This window comes from Notechis scutatus, chromosome 14 (genome assembly GCF_049901735.1).
Source record: "Notechis scutatus isolate UNSWTSFEM ecotype Mainland chromosome 14, rNotScu1.2, whole genome shotgun sequence".
Classification (NCBI taxonomy): Eukaryota; Metazoa; Chordata; class Lepidosauria; order Squamata; family Elapidae; genus Notechis; species Notechis scutatus.
This window is the reverse complement of record NC_142022.1, coordinates 8520673-8539443: the sequence shown is the minus strand read 5'-3', so window position 1 is coordinate 8539443 and position 18771 is coordinate 8520673. Positions and strand designations below refer to the sequence as shown.

Sequence of the window (18771 nt, the reverse complement as noted above, 5' to 3'; positions counted from 1 at the left end):
GAAAAAAAATTCTGTTTTCATTCTTCAGTGGAGACAGGAGGGAAGGAAATGCTGTTGAGACTCGGTTCAGCTCTCTTTAGTCGGTCGATTTCCGCATTTAGTTCTAAGAGTTCTTCTAGCACAGACCCACAAACAACTCTATATATATATATATATATATATATATATATATATATATATATATTATATATATATATATATTGCAAGATGATTTACGAGTTACTCTCTCAATTCAGTTATTGGTTGAACCCAGAAAATACTGGTGGATTCCTGAACCGACTCCAGCTGAAGTTTGGTGGGAGGACTACAGCATCCATAAGCCCCAGCAAAGGAGATTTAAAAGTTTAAAAGTTAAAAGATTTAAGTTTTTTTTAAAAAAATTCTTAATTCACCTTTATTTATTTATTTTTATAAATAACTCAAAAAATATTGGAAGTTGGCTTGGAAAGAAGAACAGAGAAGAAGTGTATTCTTGTTGTTGGCGTGCATTTATATCTTCCTTTTTTTTTTGTTCTTTGTTTCTTTTCTTTTTTAGAGTTTTTATAACTACCCAGAGATATTTACAAAAGCTCAGCCTTAAATGAAACCTGTAAATCATTTTGGGAGACATATAGGCTGGTTAATAAAGAGCCGGAGAGTTTGAAAGTCGTAAAGGCCCCTTTGCTTTTCGAGTTCCTATTATAGCGCTCAATAATGTTGACATATAATTTATTTCCCCTGTTCTGAACCTGGAAATAAAAATCGCTATCTGGAGCGCTTAATGTTTAGCCTGGCAGCCGTTTCCAGATTTTTTCTTGGGTCTTTTGTGTATCTTTTGGGAATAGTTGAACTAAATACAAATTTATTTATTTCTCTTACTTTTTCCCTCCTTCCTTTGTCTCCCTCCTTTCTTTTCTTCTCTCTTACTACTGCCTCTCCTTCCTTTCTTCCTCCCTCCCTCCCTCTTTCAGTTTTCCTTCCTTCCTCCTCAACTTTGATCCTCCTTTCTTTCTCTCTTCCTAACTTCTTTCCATCCATCCATCTCTTTCATCACTCCTTCCTCTCTCCTTCCCTTCCCCTTCCTTCCTTCCCTCTCCCTTTTTTCCTCTGTCCCTTCCCTTTTCATTTTCCCCTTCCTTTCGTCCATCTTTCCATCATCTCCTTCACCCCTCCTCCCTCCCTTCTTTTCCTCTCCTGCTTTCCTCTCTCCTCTTCTCCTTCCCTCCTTCGTTTCTCCCTCTATCACTTTTCCTTCCCTCTTCCTCCTCTTACTTACCCCTCGTTCGTTCTCACCTCCTCTTTCCTTCCTTCCTCTTCCTCCCTCCCTTTCTCTTTCTCTTTCTCTTCCTTCCTTCCTTCCTTCCTTCCTTCCTTCTTACCCCTTTCACCCTCCCTCCTCCGCTTTGCAAAGAAACCCACCGACCCGCAGCCTCGCGCTCCCAACGCAAAAACACCCGGGCGGAGCAGCGCGATCCGCCTCCGGAAAGGCGGAGCACCTGCGCTCTTCGTGCCCGCCCGCCGCCCGCCCGCTCCCCGTCCGGCGGCCTGCGCGTCTCCCGGGGCCAGCGGAGGGTCCAGAGCCTCCCGGGGGCGAGCCGGGATGGAGGGGGCGCTGCTGCAGCTCCTCTCCTGGACCTCCTGGTCTTCACGCTGGGCATGTTCGGCACCGGGCTGTAAGCAGGGCTGGGGGGGGCTGTAAACAGAACTGGGGGAGGGGAGTTGCAAGCAGGGCTGGGGGGTTGCAAGCAGAATTAGAAAGCTGCAAGAAAGTTGGCGGGCTGTAAGCAGAGCTGGGGTTTGCAAGCAAGGCTGGGAGGCTGGAAGCAGTGTTAGAAGGCTGTAAGCAAGACTGGGGGCTGTAAGCAGAGCTGGGGGCAGCAGGGTGGGGGACTGTAAGCAGGGTTATTAGAAAGCAGCTGTAAGAAGGTTGTGTGGGTTGCAAGCAGGGCTGTAAGCAGAGCTGGAGGGCTGTAAGCAGGTTAGAAGGCTGTAAGCAAGACTGGGGGCTGTAAGCAGAGCTGGGGGGCTGTAAGCAGGGTTGGGGGGCTGTAAGCAGGGTTAGAAGGCTGTAAGCAAGACTGGGGGCTGTAAGCAAGACTGGGGGCTGTAAGCAGAGCTGGGGGGCTGTAAGCAGGGTTAGGGCAGCTGTAAGCAGAGCTGGGGGAGGCTGTAAGCAGAATTAGAAGGCTGTAAGAAGGTTGAGGGGTTGCAAGCAGGGCTGGTAGGCTGTAAGCAGAGAGCTGGAGGGCTGTAAGCAGGGTTAGAAGGCTGTAAGCAAGACTGGGGGCTGTAAGCAGGGTTGGGGGACTGTAAGCAGGGCTGTGCAGGGTTGAAGGCTGTAAGCAAGACTGGGGGCTGTAAGCAGAGCTGGGGGCTAAGCAGGGGGGGCTGTAAGAAGGTTAGTGGGTTGCATGCAGGGCTGGGAGGCTGTAAGCAGAGCTGGAGGGTTGCAAGCAGGGTTAGAGGCTGTAAAGCAAGACTGGGAGGGGGCTGTAAGCAGGGTTGGGGGACTGTAAGCAGGGTTAGAAGGCTGTAAGCAGACTGAGGGAGGCTGTAAACAGAACTGGGGGTAGGGTTGCAAGCAGGGCTGGGGGGCTGTAAGCAGAGCTAGAGCTGCAAGCAGGGTTAAAGTGTGGGGGGCTGTAAGCAGAGCTGGGGGCTGTAAGCAGGGCTGGGGGCTGGAAGCAGGGTTAGAAGGCTGTAAGCAAGACTGGGGGCTGTAAGCAGAGCTGGGGGTTTAGCTGTAAGCAGGGTTAGAAGGCTGTAAGCAAGACTGGGGGGCTGTAAGCAGAGCTGAGGGCTGTAAGCAGGCTGGGGGACTGTAAGCAGGGTTAGAAGGCTGTAAGAAGGTTGGGGGCTGTTGCAAGCAGAGCTGGGGAGGCTGTAAGCAGGGTTAGAAGGCTGTGGGGTTGCATGCAGGATTGGGAGGCTGTAAGGGCTGGAGGCTGTAAGCAGGGCTAGAAGGCTGTAAGCAAGACTGGGGGGCTGTAAGCAGAATTAGAAGGCTGTAAGAAGGTTGTGGGGTTGCAAGCAGGGCTGGGAGGCTGTAAGCAGAGCTGGAGGGCTGTAAGCAGGGCTAGAAGGCTGTAAGCAAGACTGGGGGCTGTAAGCAGAATTAGAAGGCTGTAAGAAGGTTGGGGGTTGCATGCAGGGCTGGGAGGCTGTAAGCAGAGCTGGAGGGTTGCAAGCAGAGAGAAGGCTGTAAAGCAAGACTGGGAGGGGGCTGTAAGCACAGTTGGGGGCTGTAAGCAGGGTTGGGGTCTGTAAGCAGGGTTGGGGGACTGTAAGCAAGACTGGGGGCTGTAAGCAGAATTAGAAGGCTGTAAGAAGGTTGGGGGGTTGCAAGCGGGGCTGGGGGCTGGAAGCTGAGTTAGAAGGCTGTAAGCAAGACTGGGGGGCTGTAAGCAGACCTGGGGGTCTGGAAGCAGAGCTGAGGGGGGTCTGAAGGCAGAATTGGGAGTGGGGGCTTAGCATACTGTGTGTGTCTTCCTGCAATGGGTCAGAGCCAAGGAGCTGCCCCCACTTTTCAATTCTCCCCCCCTCCTGTGTGTGTGTGTGTGTGTTGCCCAATAGAAATGAGAGGAGGGGGGCTAGCCTTGGACAAAACGAGCCCACCCCCCCAGTGTACACGTGGATGCAAACACTGGCGTGGAGGTTTCCGGGTGGGTGGAGCCACCGATTCCACCTGTCTGCTCAGGTGAGCCAGTGTAATGATTGTCCAGGAAGCAGATTTACCTAAAGCAAAGCTCTGGTTGTGGGTCAGAAGTGGCTATGGGGTGTGTATGTGTATGTTGAACTTGACACCGAGAAGTAAACGTTTTCGTGGCTCAGCCCCACAAGCACAGCCCTAGCCCCCCCGCCCATTGCTTAATTATTTGGGGCACATGAGGGGGGGGGCTTTAACACCAGGAAGATCTTCACAGCTATGGGGCAAACCTCTGTGTGTGTGTGTGTGTGTGTCATCACAACCCCGAAAAAGGCTTGGAAAACATAACTCTGGGGCGTGAAATCATAGGTGTGGGGCAGGGTTTGGAGGAAGGTGGATGAGGGACCCTACCTGGGGAGAACTCAAGAAACAAGCCATGTTCAAATCTTAGTTATGGGTCTCGGGGCCCTTCTCCCAGGTACAATCCGCCCCAAACGGTTTGCAAATATAATCAAAAAATGGATATATATATTTTTTTAAATATAAAAAAAAAACTAATGAACAAAACTATTGAAAATACTTTCTTGCCTGAAGCAGCAAGTTTTCAGAGCCCTGGGGGTTGAATTAAAGGGAGGGGGAAAAAAAAATAGGGAAATAAATTAATTTCCTCGGGGCAGGAGACGGGTGATTTTAATGGGTGCCTTGTCTTGTTTCGCACTCAGGACTGACCTCCGGATAATGTTTGCAACCCGAAGCGTGGAAAATATCCAGTTTCTCCCCTTTCTGACGACCGATGTAAAGTAAGACCCATTAGCGATGGCGTCCCCGGGGTTAGGGGGTGGGGGCTGAACTAAATGATCTCTAGGGTCCTCTCCCAGCCCCTTAACGCTGCAGGAGCGGGAGATCCGTTCAATCCTCGGGCATGTTTGCATGATCGATCGGCTCAACGGGATCCTGATAGCCGAGAGAGGCCATCAAAAAACGACTCCATTTGAAAAACAAAAAAAAAATTAAATTAAATTGCCGAGAAGTCCTCAACCTTACGACCGGAAGGGACATTTCTGTCACTAAGTGACACATTTAAGTTAAGTGAGACATTCGTCCTGTTTTACGACACGCCTTGCCACCCAGGGTCGCAAAGTGGGGCAAAACTCACTTAACGGCGGTCTCGTTTAGCGACAGATATGTGGGGGCTTGGTTGTCGTCGTAAGTGGAGGACTACCGGGGCCATTTAAGACATCTCAAAGTAGGGGAATTGGGCTCGTCGCTCAAAAATCTTGTTTCTTCTCTCTCTCTCTCTCTCGATCAGCAACCTAAGTTGGCTAAGTTATGGTTTCCTGAAGGGCGACTGGACGCTGATCGTGGTTAACGCTGTGGGCGCGACGCTGCAATCTCTGTACATCCTGGTTTATTTCTTCTTCAGCGCGGAGAAGGTGGGTGGGCTTGTCCCATAGATCAAGACCCCCAAAAAAAGACAGTGTCTCTGATTCTCTCCCCTCCTCCCTTGGCTAAACTGTTCTCCACAAAGCTGGAACTCAAAGATAGACTGCTCCCAACCTCGGAGTTCTACTAAATATCTATCTTGGATAGGGAGCTGGAGGAATATAGGTAATCCTCGTCTTGCGACACGCCCCCCCTCCTGCCCCCAAAATGGAGCCCAGATTTTAGGCCGGCAAGCGAGACGTTAAGTTCAGTGAGTCTTGCCTCGTTTACGACCATTTCTTGCCGCCGTTGTTAAGTGAGTCACTGCAGTAACAGGGTTGTTCAGCGGATACGGCTTCCCGTTGACTCTTGCTTGTCTGAAGGTCATAAAAAAGAGGAAATCACGTCTCACACACACACCCAGGGACCCTGCAACCGTCATAAGTACGAGTCAGTGGCCCAAACGCCTGAATTTTGATCCTGTGACCAGGGAAGGAAGGGAAGGGAAGGGAAGGGAAGGGAAGGGGAAGGAAAGGAAGGAAGGGAAGGAAGGGAAGGAAGGGAGGGGAGGAAGGAAGGGAAGGAAGGAAAGGAAGGGAGGGAGGGGGAGGAAGGAAAGGAAGGAAGGAAGGAAGGAAGGGGAAGGAAGGGAAGGAAGGAAGGGAAGGAAGGAAGGAAGGAAGGGAAGGAAGGAAGGAAGGGAGGAAGAAAGGAAGGGAGGGAGGAAGGAGGAAGGAAAGGAAGGAAGAAAGGGAAGGAAGGAAGGAAAGGAAGGAAGGAAGAAAGGAAGGAAGGAAGGAAGGAAGGAAGGAAGGAAGGAAGGAAGGAAGGAAGGGAGGGAGGAAGGAAAGGAAGGAAGGAAGAAAGGAAGGAAGGAAAGGGAGGAAGAAAGGAAGGAGGAGCAGAATAACAGAGTTGAAAGGGACCTTGGAGGTCTTCTAGTCCAACCCCTGCTTAGGCAGGAAACCCTACACCACTGGGTGTTTTTTTTGTGTGTGTGTGGGGTGTTATAATTTGGAGCCCCCTCATTCCGACCCTCTTGGCAAGAAGGCAAGTGGCGAGGAAACTCAATCCTGCTGGAAAAAACATCCTTTGAACTTGTAGGCCGTCCACGGAGTTGGAGCCCTTGCAGAAAACGAGATCCGACGGCCGTTGCTCCAGCCCCAGAGTTAGGACAGAATATTTTGGGGTGGACGCTCCCTCCTCCCGGCTGTTGACTCAAAGAGGGCTGGTGACTTGAGTCAACAGAAATTCTTGTCCCTCCGCCTCTTGTGCTGGGTCACCAACCGGCCACTAAGGGGGTGGAAACTGAAAAAATATTGACTTACACACAGAATTACGCCTCTCGGGAGAAAGGCTGAGCCACAAGCCCTGAGCCTCTACTCCGGTTTTATAAGCATGGAGCTTTTCCCGTGTTTTTATAACTGTGCCAATAACCCTTCTCCTCCTCCTCCTCCTCCTCCTTTTCCTTCTCTCTTTCTCCTTCTCCTCCTTCTCCTTTCTCCTTCTTCTCCCCTTCTCTTCCTCCTCTACTTTCTCCTTCTCCTTCTCTCTTTCTTCTTCTCCTCCTTCTCCTTCTTTCTCCTTCTTCTCCCCTTCTCCTCCTTCCTCCTCCTTTCTCCTTCTCCTTCTCTCTTTCTTCTTCCTCCTCCTTCTCCTTCTTTCTCCTTCTTCTCCCCTTCTTCTCCTCCTCTACTTCTCTCCTCCTCCTCTCTCTTTCTTCTTCTCCTCCTTCTCCTTCTTTCTCCTTCTTCTCCCCTACTCCTCCTCCTCTACTTTCTCCTCCTCCTCCTTCTCTTTTTCTTCTTCTCCTCCTTCTCCTTCTTTCTCCTTCTTCTCCCCTTCTCCTCCTCCTCTACTTTCTCCTCCTCCTCCCCTTCTCCTTCTCTTCTTTCTACTTCTTCTCTTCTTTCTCCTTTTCTTCCTTTTCCGCCTCCTTCTCTCTTTCTTCTCCTCCTCCTTCTTTTTCTCCTTCTCCTTCCTCCTCCTCTTCTTTCTCCTTTTCTTTCTCCTTCTCCTTCTTCTCCTTTTCCATCTCTTCTTTCTCCTCCTTCTCCTCCTTTTCTTTCTCACCCTCCTTTTCCTCCTCCTCCTCTCTCCTTTTCCTCCTATTCCTCCTTCTCCCCTTCTTCTACTCCTTCTCCTTTCTCCTCCTCCTCCGCCTTTTCTTTCTCCTCCATTTTCTTCTTTTCCTCCTCCTCCTCCTCCTCCTCTTCTTCTCCCTTCTCCCTCCTCTTCCTCCTCCTCCTCCCTCTGCAGACCCCATCTCAAGCACCGATGCTGTTACCTAGTTTGGTAATGAAAGGTCTGCAAGAAAATGGCCAAGCTCAGAGAACACCAAGAACCCACAGTCGTCCTCCTCCTCCTCCTCCTCCTCCTCCTCCTCCTCCTCCTCCTCCTCCTCCTCCTCCTCCTCCTCCTCCCCCTCCCTGCAGACCCCACCTCTAGTCTCGCACTGATGACGTCGCCTACTTTAGTAATGAAACATTTGCAAGGAAACAACCCACCAACCTCAGAGCTACTATATGTAAACAGGAGCAATCCCCACTCCCTTCCAGCACTGATGATGTTACCTAGTTGGGTCATGAAACGTCTGCAAGAAAACTGCCAAGCTTAGGGAACTCCAAGGACCCTGCATATTTTTAAGTCTCTCTTTCTCTCTCTTCCTTGCTCTCCAGCTGGCCGTCTTGAGGAAAACAACAGCCCTGCTGGCGGTCCTTCTCTTCGGCTACGCCTATTTTAACCTGATGGTCCCCGATCCCACCAGGCGCCTGGCTCAGCTGGGCCTCTTCTGCAGCCTCTTCACCATCACCATGTACCTCTCACCGTTGGCAGATCTGGTAGGTGGCATCTTCACTGCTGCTGGCTGTGGAGGTTCTGCGGGGCCGAGGCTAAACCTTTGGCGGGTCATAAGAGGGAAAACTTGCATTCACAAGGACGTTTAATTTCTCTGGCATTGCCGGAGAGATCTGGGGCAAAAACCGTTCGTTGCAGGAGACAGATAAAATTTAATAATCGTTTTCCTTCTCTTCTCTGCCTTTAGTTATTCGTCTGTTTTTTTCCTTTCTTCTGTCATCCATTCGTCTGTCTATCCATCTATCCAAACCGTTATCTCGCTATCAATCTTCTACCTGTTTTCTGAGTATTCCCTTTCTCTCTCTCTCTCTCCCTCTCTCTCTCTGTCCATCATCTATCTTTCATCTTTTTCTCCCTGCCTCCCTAATTTATCTACCTCCATCCTTCCTTCCCTCCCTCCCTTCTTTTATCTGTCTATCTATCCTACATCTTATCTGTCATCCATCTATCTCTCTATATCTATCTATAATATGTATCTTCATCATCTATCTCATTGTTATCTATCTCTCTATCTTACTTCTATTTATCTTTTATCTTTTACCTATTACTCCCCATAATATCTATTCTTTCCTCCATCTTTCTTTCTTTTCTTCCTTCTCTTTCTTTTTCTTTCCTTCTTTCCTTCTCTTTTCTTTCTCCTTTTTCTTTTCTTTTCTTTTCTTTTCCTTTTCTTTCTCCTTTCTTTTCTTTCTCCTTTCTTTTCTTTTTTCTTTTCTTTTCTTTTCTTTCTCCTTTTCTTTTCTTTTCCTTCTTTTCTTTTCTTTCTCCTTTCTTTTCTTTTCTTTCTCTTTTCTTTCTCCTTTTCTTTTCTTTCTCCTTTCTTTTCTTTTCTTTTCCTTTTCTTTGTCCTTTCTTTTCTTTTCTTTCTCTTCTTTTCTTTTTTCTTTCTCTTTTTTCTTTTCTTTTCTCTTTTTTCTTTTCTTTTTTCCTTTTCTTTCTCCTTTTCTTTTCTTTTCTTTCTCTTTTCTTTTCTTTTCTTTTCTTTTCTTTTCTTTTCTTTCTCTACCTGCCCCCTGAAAGCCACCTACCTCATCTACATGACTGGGTAGCTTATACATTTAAAACCTTCTCTATTTTTCATCCTCAGCGAGGGGCAGACAAAACGACTGAAAAAGAAAAGAAAAGCCTTGAGACCAAGGATTACATAAGTGTGCCCTCTTCTGACCTGATTCAAATTAAGTTAGTTCATCACATTAATTTGTCTTTCATTTGACACACCCCTGTAGCAGCAACCAGCGTGGAACATGGGAAGGAGGGAAGGAGTTTCCACTTTTGAACAGGTGCAATCATTGATTGTTTCTCAATATTTGGCACATGAGTGTGAAATATTGACGTAGGTCAAAACCGCGTCACCGATACCGAAGGGAAAAAGATGCAGGGTATGCAGAAACTCTGATTTGGAGAACTTAAAAGAGGACAAGAAAAGAAAGGAAGCTTAAAAACAGCCTAGCAAAGAGCCAAATGCTGACATCAGCTAGGAAATGGCAATTAGAAAAATAGAGAACTTTTTATTACCTTTTATTCTCCGTTTAATTGAATGGCCTTTGGTGCCTCCTTTCCTAATTATTTTGTGTGTTTGGGGTGGGGTGGGGGAATCTGAATATTTGTTGTTGTTTTGTTGTTGTTTTGTCTTCCCCTGTAGGGACTGATTTTAATTTAGAAAAAAAAAAGGAGGCATGATGTACATTTTAAGATGTTTCCAAGAAAGAAACGTTGATGCTCCAAAACTCCTACGTTGCTTCATAAAAAAAAGAGAGTGAAAAGGGGACATCTTATTCTATTCTGTATTCTATATATTCTATATTATTCTATTTTAAATTGTAAATAATAAATTCTATTTCGTTTTCTATATTCTATATTTTCTCTTATAAACTGTAAATTCTATATTTTTATTCTATTCTATTTTCTAAAATTCCCATTCTATTCTTTATTCCAATATTCTATTCTATTCTATTCTATTCTATTCTATTCTAACCTATGTTCTGTTCTATTCTTTCTTTATTGTATTCTAATCTATTTTCTATTCCACTCCACTCCAACTCCAACCAACTCTATTCCATTCTTCATTCCAATATTCTATTCTATTTTCTAAAAAATTCCATTCTATTCTATTCCTTTAAAAAGAATATTCTTTATTCCATTCTATTCTTTCTTTAGTCTATTCCATTCTATTATTTCTCTATTCTATTCTATTCTATTCTATTCTATTCTATTCTATTCTATTCTATTCTTTCTTTATTCTATTCTATTCTATTCTATTCTATCTCTATTCTATTTTATTCTTTCTTATTCTATTACATTCCATTCCATATTTTCTATTCTATTCTATTCTATTCTATTCTATTCTATTCTATTCTATTCTATTCTATTCTATTCTATTCTATTCTATTCCTTATTCTATTCCATTCCACTCCAAAGTTCTATTCTATTCCAAAATTCTCTTCTATTCTTTTTTAATCTATTCTATTCTTTATTCTATTCTATTCTTTCTCTATTCTATTCTATTCTTTCTTTATTCTATTCTATTCTATCTCTATTCTATTTTATTCTTTCTTCTTCTATTCCATTCCATTCCATTCTTTCTATTCCATTTCTTATTCTATTCCATTCCATTCCATATTTTCTATTCTATTCTATTCTATTCTATTCTATTCTATTCTATTCTATTCTATTCTATTCTTTCTTTATTCTATTCTATTTTATTCTATCTCTATTCTATTTTATTCTTTCTTCTTCTATTCCATTCCATTCCATTCCATTCTTTCTATTCCATTTCTTATTCTATTCTATTCTATTCTATTCTATTCTATTCTATTCTATTCTATTCTATTCTATTCTATTCTATATTCTATATTCTATATTCTATATTCTATATTCTATATTCTATATTCTATATTCTATATTCTATATTCTCTTCTCTTCTCATAAATTGTAAATTCTGTTCCATTCCCTCTTCTCTTCTCTATTGTATATTGTATATTCTATTCCATTCCTTCCCCTTCCCTCCAGCAAGACAAGGCCACAATATCAGACGCCCCCCTCACTTAACGGCCACCCTGCTTAGCAACGAAAGCCTTGATTCCCAACGGGGATCGTAAGTTGAGGACTGGAGGCAAAATGAGCGTGTGTGTGTGTGTGTGTCCCTTTTCTGGGTTCCACCTGCCGCTTTGCACAATCCCTGCCTGCCAAGCCCTCGGTCTCGTTCGCTCACGCGGCTACACGCATGTCGTTTTTCCGGTTTTTAAGGGCAGCTCCACGCCCCAGAGAGCTGGACGGTTGAACCTTGCCGGTTGAAGTAACTTTTGGCAGAAGGAATTTTAATGTTGTTATGCAGCGTTCGGGCTGGGTTTCCAGAGCGGAAGAGGCACCTGCCAGAGCGAAACGGAACGCAAATCACACACCTGGGGCCTAACCAGGTTAAGCATCCCTTAAGACAAGCCAGGATTCACCTCCAGGGGAGCTGCAAATCAAACCTCACCCCCCACCCACAAGGTTTCTCTTCAGATCTGCGCAGGCTCGGAGTATCTTGGGGGGGGAGTTTTCCCGCCCTTCCTGGTGCAATCCTTTGGGGTTCCCAGGTAGACTTCTACCGAAGCTGGAGGTTCTAGGGAGGTGAAAGAGTCCCATTGGATCTCTTTTTTCCCCCCTGGGTTCCTGCCAGCCGGTCTTCCCTTGCTCATACTTCTCTTCTTGTGTGTCAGGAAGCATTTCCTGGTTGGTGACACGGCGGAACTGACTGCCACATGAAGTGGCAATCGGCTGTCAATCAGCGGAACAGGCAGCCACGTGCAGGGAGTTTTTCGGTGCCGAGCCTTAAAACATAACAACTGGACTGTCGGTTGATGGCGATGCCTTATCCAATTTGATTTATTGATTTGATTTGATTATCTTCTGCTGTACCATCTCCTCCACCTCTTCCTTTTGTGTTGTGGGAGCATCATCCCTTGAGGCTTTCAAGAAGAGACTGGGCTGCCATCTGTCAGAAATGGTGTAGGGTCTCCCGCTTGGGCAGCGGGGTTGGACTAGATGACCTACAAGGTCCCTTCCAGCTTTGGTATTCTATATTCAGTGGGACAGCTTGCCTTTGGAAGTTGTGGGAGCTTCATCCCTGGAGGCTTTCAAGAAGAGACTGGGCTGCCATCTGTCAGAAATGGTGTAGGGTCTCCTGCTTGGGCGGAGGGGGTTGGACTAGATGACCTACAAGATCCCTTCCAACTCTGATTATTTGTTCTGTTCTAGCTGTTCTGTTCACTGCAAACTTAGTGACGGACATTCCAATTTCAGTTGTGGCCATAAGTGGAGGACTCCCTGTCTCTTGAACAACACAGGACGGAGCTCACCTGTAACCCCAGTTAAGCAGGAGTGTTGGCATCTTCCCCTAGAGCCTAGACCCCCCTCCCCCAAACAAACCCCCATATGTTGGCTTAATTTTGAGACAGGAACTTACTTATATGAAGAGAGTTGGAAGGGACCTTGTAGGTCATCCAGTCCAACCCCTCTGTCCAAGCACCGGAGGCACATTTCGCCTTGCAAGGTGGAGTTTTAAGAGTATGAGACCAGTCAATGGTGGCTTGTTCCCTAAACCAGGATTAGGGAAACCATGAGCTTTGCTGATTCACTATCTCTTCTTCAGGTTGCATCCATGATGGCGAGGAATAGAATTTAAAATGCAGAAAAATCACACACACACAAAAAACAAAAGGCGTAAAACCAGCGCCGATGTGGCTTAACTTGCGGGAAGCCAGCCAAACCGTGGTTAATATTAACTCCCTTTTGCTCTGCAAGCGCCAAAACCGGGGACGTGCTCTGACTTTTCCCATGAAAATTAAATCTTATTATCTCGCAGTCATTTTTGCTGAAGAGAACAGGTTTGCCTTTTATCTCTCGTGCCGTTTGGATGATTACGTTCCCGATAAATAATTTGATTTTTGAGCCGAAGCAAATATTTTTATTTCAAAGATCAAGATCGTGAGAAGCCGTTCCACGCGCTGCCTTTCCTTCCCGCTGACGGTCACCACTTTCCTGGCGTCGGCCAGCTGGACTTTCTACGGGCTCCTTCTGGATGATCTGTATATCGCGGTTAGTATCAGGCCAGGTTTGGGGACCTGAATTTGACCCGAAAGAAACTGAGTTTCAGGGCTGAGGGAGAGGGCAAGCAGGGAGGGGACAACGACTTATGGACAGATTTTTCTGCTTATGCCGCATGCTGTTCTCTTCTTTGGTAGAAAGGAATTATCTGTAGCTTGGGTTGAACTGTAGCATGGATGATGTTCCCTAGTTGGGTAATGAAACGTCTGCAAGAAAACAACCAAGCTCAGAGAGCACCCGACTCCACAGCCTTCTTCTTCTTCTTCTTCTTCTTCTTCTTCTTCTTCTTCTTCTTCTTCTTCTTCTTCTTCTTCTTCTTCTTCTTCTTCTTCTTCTTCTTCTTCTTCTTCTTCTTCTTCTTCTTCTTCTTCTTCTTCTTCTTCTTCTTCTTCTTCTTCTTCTTCTTCTTCTTCTTCTTCTTCTTCTTCTTCTTCTTCTTCTTCTTCTTCTTCTTCTTCTTCTTCTTCTTCTTCTTCTTCTTCTTCTCCTCCTCCTCCTCCTCCTCCTCCTCCTCCTCCTCCTTCTCTTCCTTCCTCCTTCCTTTCTTCTTCTCCTCCTCCTCCTCCTTCTCCTCCTCCTCCTCTTCTTTCTTCTTCTTTCTCCTCCTCCTCCTCCTTCCTCTTCTTCTTCCTCTTCTTCCTCCTTTTCTCCTCCTCCTCCTCCTCCTCCTCCTCCTCTTCCTTCCTCCTTCCTTTCTTCTTCTTCTTCTTCTTCTTCTCCTCCTCCTCCTCCTCCTCCTCCTCCTCCTCCTCCTCCTCCTCCTCCTTTCTTCTTCTTTCTCCTCCTCCTCCTCCTCCTGTCTTCTCCTTCTCTATCTTCTCCAATTTATCTCCTCCTCCTCCCTCCTCCTCCTCCTCCTCCTCTAAACCCCACCTTCCTCTATCCCTGATGACATTCCCTAGTTGGCTCACGAAACGTCTGCGAATGAACCTCCCACGCTCAGAGAAACCCCCTCCCCTTCCGCAAAGACCCCCACCATTCTCTTCTTTTTCCTTCCAGATTCCCAACGTCCCGGCATCGCAACCAGCCTTGTACGTTTCTGGCTATTCTGGCGTTTTCCCGCCGAGCAGGACAAAAATTACAAACTACTCCAGGCCTGAAGATTGCCGGGGTGTGTGTTTTTTTTGGGGGAGAAGGAAGAGAAGACCTCCCCTCAAACAGCTGGCCGAGGAGGAAGAGAGGAAAGACCCTGTAATCTGCAAAATACGCCAATGCTGGACTTGCCCGTCTCATCTCGCGCACACAAGCTGCCCACCTGTCCAGCAGATGGTGGCATTTTCCACCTGGGTGGGGCCCCCCCTGTGCATTTTGCAGTGGGGGGGCATGAGAAAGCCCCCCCCCCCGGGGCGAGAAAACAAGTCTAGGGAATGTATATCCCCTACCAGATATATATATATATATTTGGGGGGGGGGGGAGCGGTTGGAAAACCATTGTTTTGAAGATGGAGCTTCCAAATTTTGTCTTTTCTCTCTCTCTCTCTCTTCCGAGGACTTTATCCGGATTGCCAAAGCGGCAAGCTTTCCACCCGTTGCCTTATCCATCCACCAGCAATGCCTTTTCTTATTTATTTTTTTTTTAAAAAAAGTCTGCCCCTCCTCTTTCCATTTTTTAAAAAATTTGATTCAAACGACTCGAATCCAAAAGGGGGAAGAAAAGAAAGACAAAACAAGATGATTTTTTTTTAAAAAAATGTGAATTAAAAAGGATGAAATGCTTTAGGAAACAACATTTCTCCCTAAAAAAAAATCAATTTTAGGGTTTCTGGAAGTGGATTCCTCCTGGGAAGAAGTTTGAAGAGCTGCGCACACACACACACACACCGCCTTCAACGCTTCCTTTCAAGGATTCCCTGCATTGGGGACGGGGTTGGTATAGATGACCTCCTGGGAACCTTCCAAAACTTTTGATTTATTTTTTTTGCTCCATGCAACAAAATAGGTTTAGCTTTCCTCAATGGGCTACCACAAAAGGCACTTTTTGCAAAACAGGGAGGAAAAAATGTGTAATTTTATAAAACAACCGAAATGTGGTGTTCCCAAGTCCTGTTGGACCAGAACGCCAGGGAAACTGAGTCACGCCCTCCTGCTCCTTCAAGCCACCGGTCTCTCCGGAAAGGGCTAATTATTGGCCTGGTTAATTACCAGGTGCCTTTGCTATGCCCCCGCCAACATGGAAGGTATGAGTTAAACAAACCCCAAAAAATCTAGAATAGGAGAAAGGAGCAACCCGAATTTATTATTATTATTATTATTATGATGGATTGTAGACACAATTCATCTGTCACTCCCGACAACGTAACGTGTGGGCTGGATGCAAAAATGCAGCTCGTGAAGCTTAAAAGGAAGGCATTAATATTTATGAATAATTATAGTTTGGGCAGCCAATGACCGAAGGAGGAAAAAAAAATTAATACAAGTCGTCCTTGAACTTTAAAAAACGGTTCATTTAGCAACCATTCAAAGCTACTATGCACCGAAAATAAAATTCCTTTTGGTCTGGTTCAAATATCGGGCAGACCCCGTGAATTTGAGCGACACCGCCAGTGCTAAGTGGGCAATTTTAATTCCTGTCACCCCTTTTTTCTAGATTGCACAAGGTCTTGAGACATCAGCTAAAAGGAGATGTGAATCTGATCTCCTCAGCTAGTGAGTGCATGTAAATAAGGTTTTGTCTCTCTGTGGAGGTGCGTCCCTTTTGCATATATATTTGCAAACCTGGTCGCCACCTTGGCACCTGTGTGGCAAACTAAGCCTCTAGAATAGCAGAGCCAGCATTTATCCACCCCCCCTGTGGGATTTCCTACTTCCCGTAACATCCCACCCGCCACGCTCCAGAAATGAAAATTCAAATTTCATTGAGAAAGAAAAGCAGAACATAAAATTCTCGGATCAGCTCTACACTCCTCCTTTGTCGCCACATTACAACACAGAACGAAAATCACCAGTCTGGATTTTTTTCCCCAGCCTCCTTGAATTTTTTCAAAAATTTTTTTTTATTCTGAGTTGTCTGGGTCAATTTTACAAAATTGTGGATTGTTGTATGCCCTTCCCACCCACCGTTATACCTTTCCGTGAGACGGGCGGATATAAAAATCTGATCAAATTAACGCATTTATAAAATAATGGGGATTCTTTATGGCTTTTTCTGGCTGCAAAATGAATAGAAACGAGTGATCTTTTTTTTTGGACTTAGCAACTGTAAAACAAACATGGAAAGCGGTGATTTATGTATTATAATGTCAAAGGGGAAATTGCTTATAATTGCTGTAAAGAAGATCGGAAATAATTTCCTTAAATGCCCTTTTCTTTCCTTCCTTCCTCACCCCTTCCCCTCCAATTCTCCTTCCTCCCCTTTCACTTCCTTTCTTCCTTCCCCTTTAATCCTTCACTGTCATTATCAACTGTTTTCTTCTTTCCTCCTTGTCTATCTCTACCTTACCTCCTTCCCCTTTTTCCTTCCTTGCTATCTTTTTCTTTTCCTTCTATCTTTCCTTCCCTTTCTTCCAGCCATCCTTTCCTTTCCTGCCATCCTTCTCTCTTTTCCTTCCTTCCTTCCCTCTCCTATTCTCTGCACTATTTTTCTTTCTACATGTCTTCTTATTTTTCACACACTCAGATTTCAGATTATCTTTTGCTACTGTTCAAACTTTTAATAAAAATTTATTTTATTTTTAAAAAAAGGAAGCAGTTCTTTTTCTTGATACGGATTTCCCCAGCCAGGCTGCAAACCCTCCCCAACAGTTCAGTCATACACTGAACAATCGTTTACTGTCTGTGGGTAATTTCTGTTCCCATAAAGGCTGCAGGTCAAAACTTCATGCCGTGTCGAGCAAGGTCAGCTCGGGCCTCTCGGATTTGGGCCTGCAGCTCAAGCGAGGCCTCTTGGCAGTCGTTGAAGGTAGCCAGGCGGAAGCCCACGACTCCCAGCGAGTAGCAGCCGAAGGTGACCAATAGGTAGGTTGGCAGGGCCCACAGCACCTGGTGCCAGCTTGGGGATAAAGGGTGGGACCCCACGAGGTCCAGCATCAACGCAGCCCAGACGCCACCCAGTAGGGCCAGAGAGCCGAGCCACTGAAGCAGTTTCGTCATGATCCTGAAAAACAGAAAAAAAAAAAATGGTGCAAACTTGAAAGAGATTTGCAAAGATTCCTAGCCCAATATATTTCAGGACACCTCTGCCAAAAATTTAAGAATTTTCTTTGCAAGTAAGTACAGGAAGGAGTTTGGGGTTTGGCCTCTCCCTATACCATCCACACACACACACACACCCTTTGCAAAATCTGGAATCAAGTTTGAGTATTAAAAATAGTCCAGGAAAACGCAAGATGTTCCTGCCAGGCAGAGAGAGAAAATGTGTTTGAATATCAGTAGATAATATAGTAGATATTAGTATGTGTGTATAGATAGATATGGTAGATAGATAGATAGATAGATAGATAGATAGATAGATAGATAGATAGATAGATAGATAGATAGATAGATAGATAGGCAGGCAGGCAGGCAGGCAGGCAGGCAGATAGGCAGGCAGGCAGGCAGGCTGGCAGGGATTAGAGATAGAGATAGATAGATGTAGATAGATATAGAAGATTAGAGATAGATAGATAGGTACAGATAGATAGGTACAGATAGATATAGATGTAGATAGATATAGAAGATATAGATACAGATATAGATATAGAGAGAAGGTTAGAGATAGAGAGATGTAGATAGATGTAGATAGATATAAAAGATTAGAAATAGATAGAAATAGATAGATAGATTAGAGATAGAGAGATAGATGTAGAGAGATATAAAAGATTAGAAATAGATAGATAGATAGATAGATAGATAGATAGATAGAGATATATGCATACACGGGAAAGGCAAGATTTCCCAAATAGGCAGAGGAAGAAAAACAGCTTTTCAGACACACTACAAGTCCCACTAACAAGTCCCGCTAACTATTGCCATTTGCCCAGGCAGATGGGAACTGGAGTCCAACCTCCGAAGATTGGACTCTACCCAAACAGTAATATTTTGCAATCCTTTTTCCAGGTCCTCTCCTAATAGCGAGGACCAATATGTATAAAATAATATGATATATCGTATCATATAATATATATCGTATGTCATATATCATAGATTAATTATATAACATATCTTATATCTGCATTTCCCAATAGCAATTGCAATTATATCTTTTTTCATTATTACATCTACGATTACATCTGTGCCTCTGACAGCGACGGTTATGATACCTTTATTATTATATGATTATATCTGCGCATCTTCTAATTGCCATTATCTAGAGTTATATTTTCATTATTAGCAGCAGCAATAAAAAAAAGGATGCCCGCCCGCCCTTTTCCTATTTTTTGCAACAATTGCAAAAAAACCAATATAACCTTCCCCAGGGATAAACCCGCAAGTGTCGACCCCGCTCCTGCCCGCATTCTCACGACCCACCGACTCCGGGTGCAAGCGAGTTTTTTTTTTTCCTTCCAGCTTCCCCGACTTTGCCCGTCGCTCGTTGGTGACGTCACTCCCGTCCCTTCCAACCACCGCGCCCGCTTGAGCGGGTGGCGCCGGGAGAGCGCCGCGGTGCTCGCCGGGAGTTGTAGTTTTCGCCCCCTCCTTAAACAAGTTTTACGTTGTAGCGGAAGGTGGAGAGGGAAGGCAGGTTCTTGAGCATGGGCAGAGTGCTGGGGAGGAGTTGCCACACTCTTGGGAGGGAGTATGTCTGCACAAGGTAGGAGTCTGCTCTTTTTTCATTTAAAACTAACCTCCCCCACCACAAACTC

General features: G+C 45.3%; 2 protein-coding genes across 5 annotated transcripts; one reads left to right on the top strand and one right to left on the bottom strand.

Annotated features, from left to right (window-relative positions):
* The first annotated feature begins 1485 nt into the window (after nt 1–1485).
* On the top strand, nt 1486–14563 carry SLC50A1 (solute carrier family 50 member 1). Of its 3 annotated transcripts, XM_087943739.1 has the most exons (6): nt 1486–1652; nt 4348–4425; nt 4935–5058; nt 7726–7887; nt 12863–12982; nt 13991–14563. In XM_087943739.1, exons 1-6 carry the CDS (start codon nt 1636–1638, stop codon nt 14429–14431), a joined length of 942 nt encoding a protein of 313 aa, XP_087799865.1. In that variant the 5' UTR covers nt 1486–1635; the 3' UTR covers nt 14432–14563. The 3 variants fall into 3 exon arrangements, with proteins under 3 accessions (XP_087799865.1, XP_087799866.1, XP_087799867.1); XM_087943740.1 differs by lacking the exon at nt 1486–1652 and having other exon boundaries at nt 12863–13008; nt 14016–14110; XM_087943741.1 differs by lacking the exon at nt 1486–1652 and having other exon boundaries at nt 12863–12986; nt 13991–14091.
* Nucleotides 14564–16622: 2059 nt separating this feature from the next.
* On the bottom strand, nt 16623–18529 carry DPM3 (dolichyl-phosphate mannosyltransferase subunit 3, regulatory). Of its 2 annotated transcripts, none has more exons than XM_026692241.2 (2): nt 18437–18529; nt 16623–17084 (listed from the first exon to the last, which is right to left on the bottom strand). In XM_026692241.2, exon 2 carries the CDS (start codon nt 17078–17080, stop codon nt 16799–16801), a length of 282 nt encoding a protein of 93 aa, XP_026548026.1. In that variant the 5' UTR covers nt 17081–17084; nt 18437–18529; the 3' UTR covers nt 16623–16798. The 2 variants fall into 2 exon arrangements, with proteins under 2 accessions (XP_026548026.1, XP_087799868.1); XM_087943742.1 differs by having other exon boundaries at nt 18332–18472.
* Between the last annotated feature and the right edge of the window lie 242 nt (nt 18530–18771).

Coding starts and splice junctions, on each gene's coding strand:
- SLC50A1 (XM_087943739.1), top strand. Junction 7,888..12,862: donor TCTCACCGTTGGCAGATCTG/GTAGGTGGCATC, acceptor TTTATTTCAAAG/ATCAAGATCGTGAGAAGCCG. Junction 12,983..13,990: donor TGGATGATCTGTATATCGCG/GTTAGTATCAGG, acceptor TTTTCCTTCCAG/ATTCCCAACGTCCCGGCATC.
- DPM3 (XM_087943742.1), bottom strand. CDS start 18,423: ATGCGGGCAGGAGCGGGGTCGACACTTGCGGGTTTATCCCTGGGGAAG. Junction 17,085..18,331: donor TTGCAAAAAATAGGAAAAGG/GCGGGCGGGCAT, acceptor TCTGTTTTTCAG/GATCATGACGAAACTGCTTC.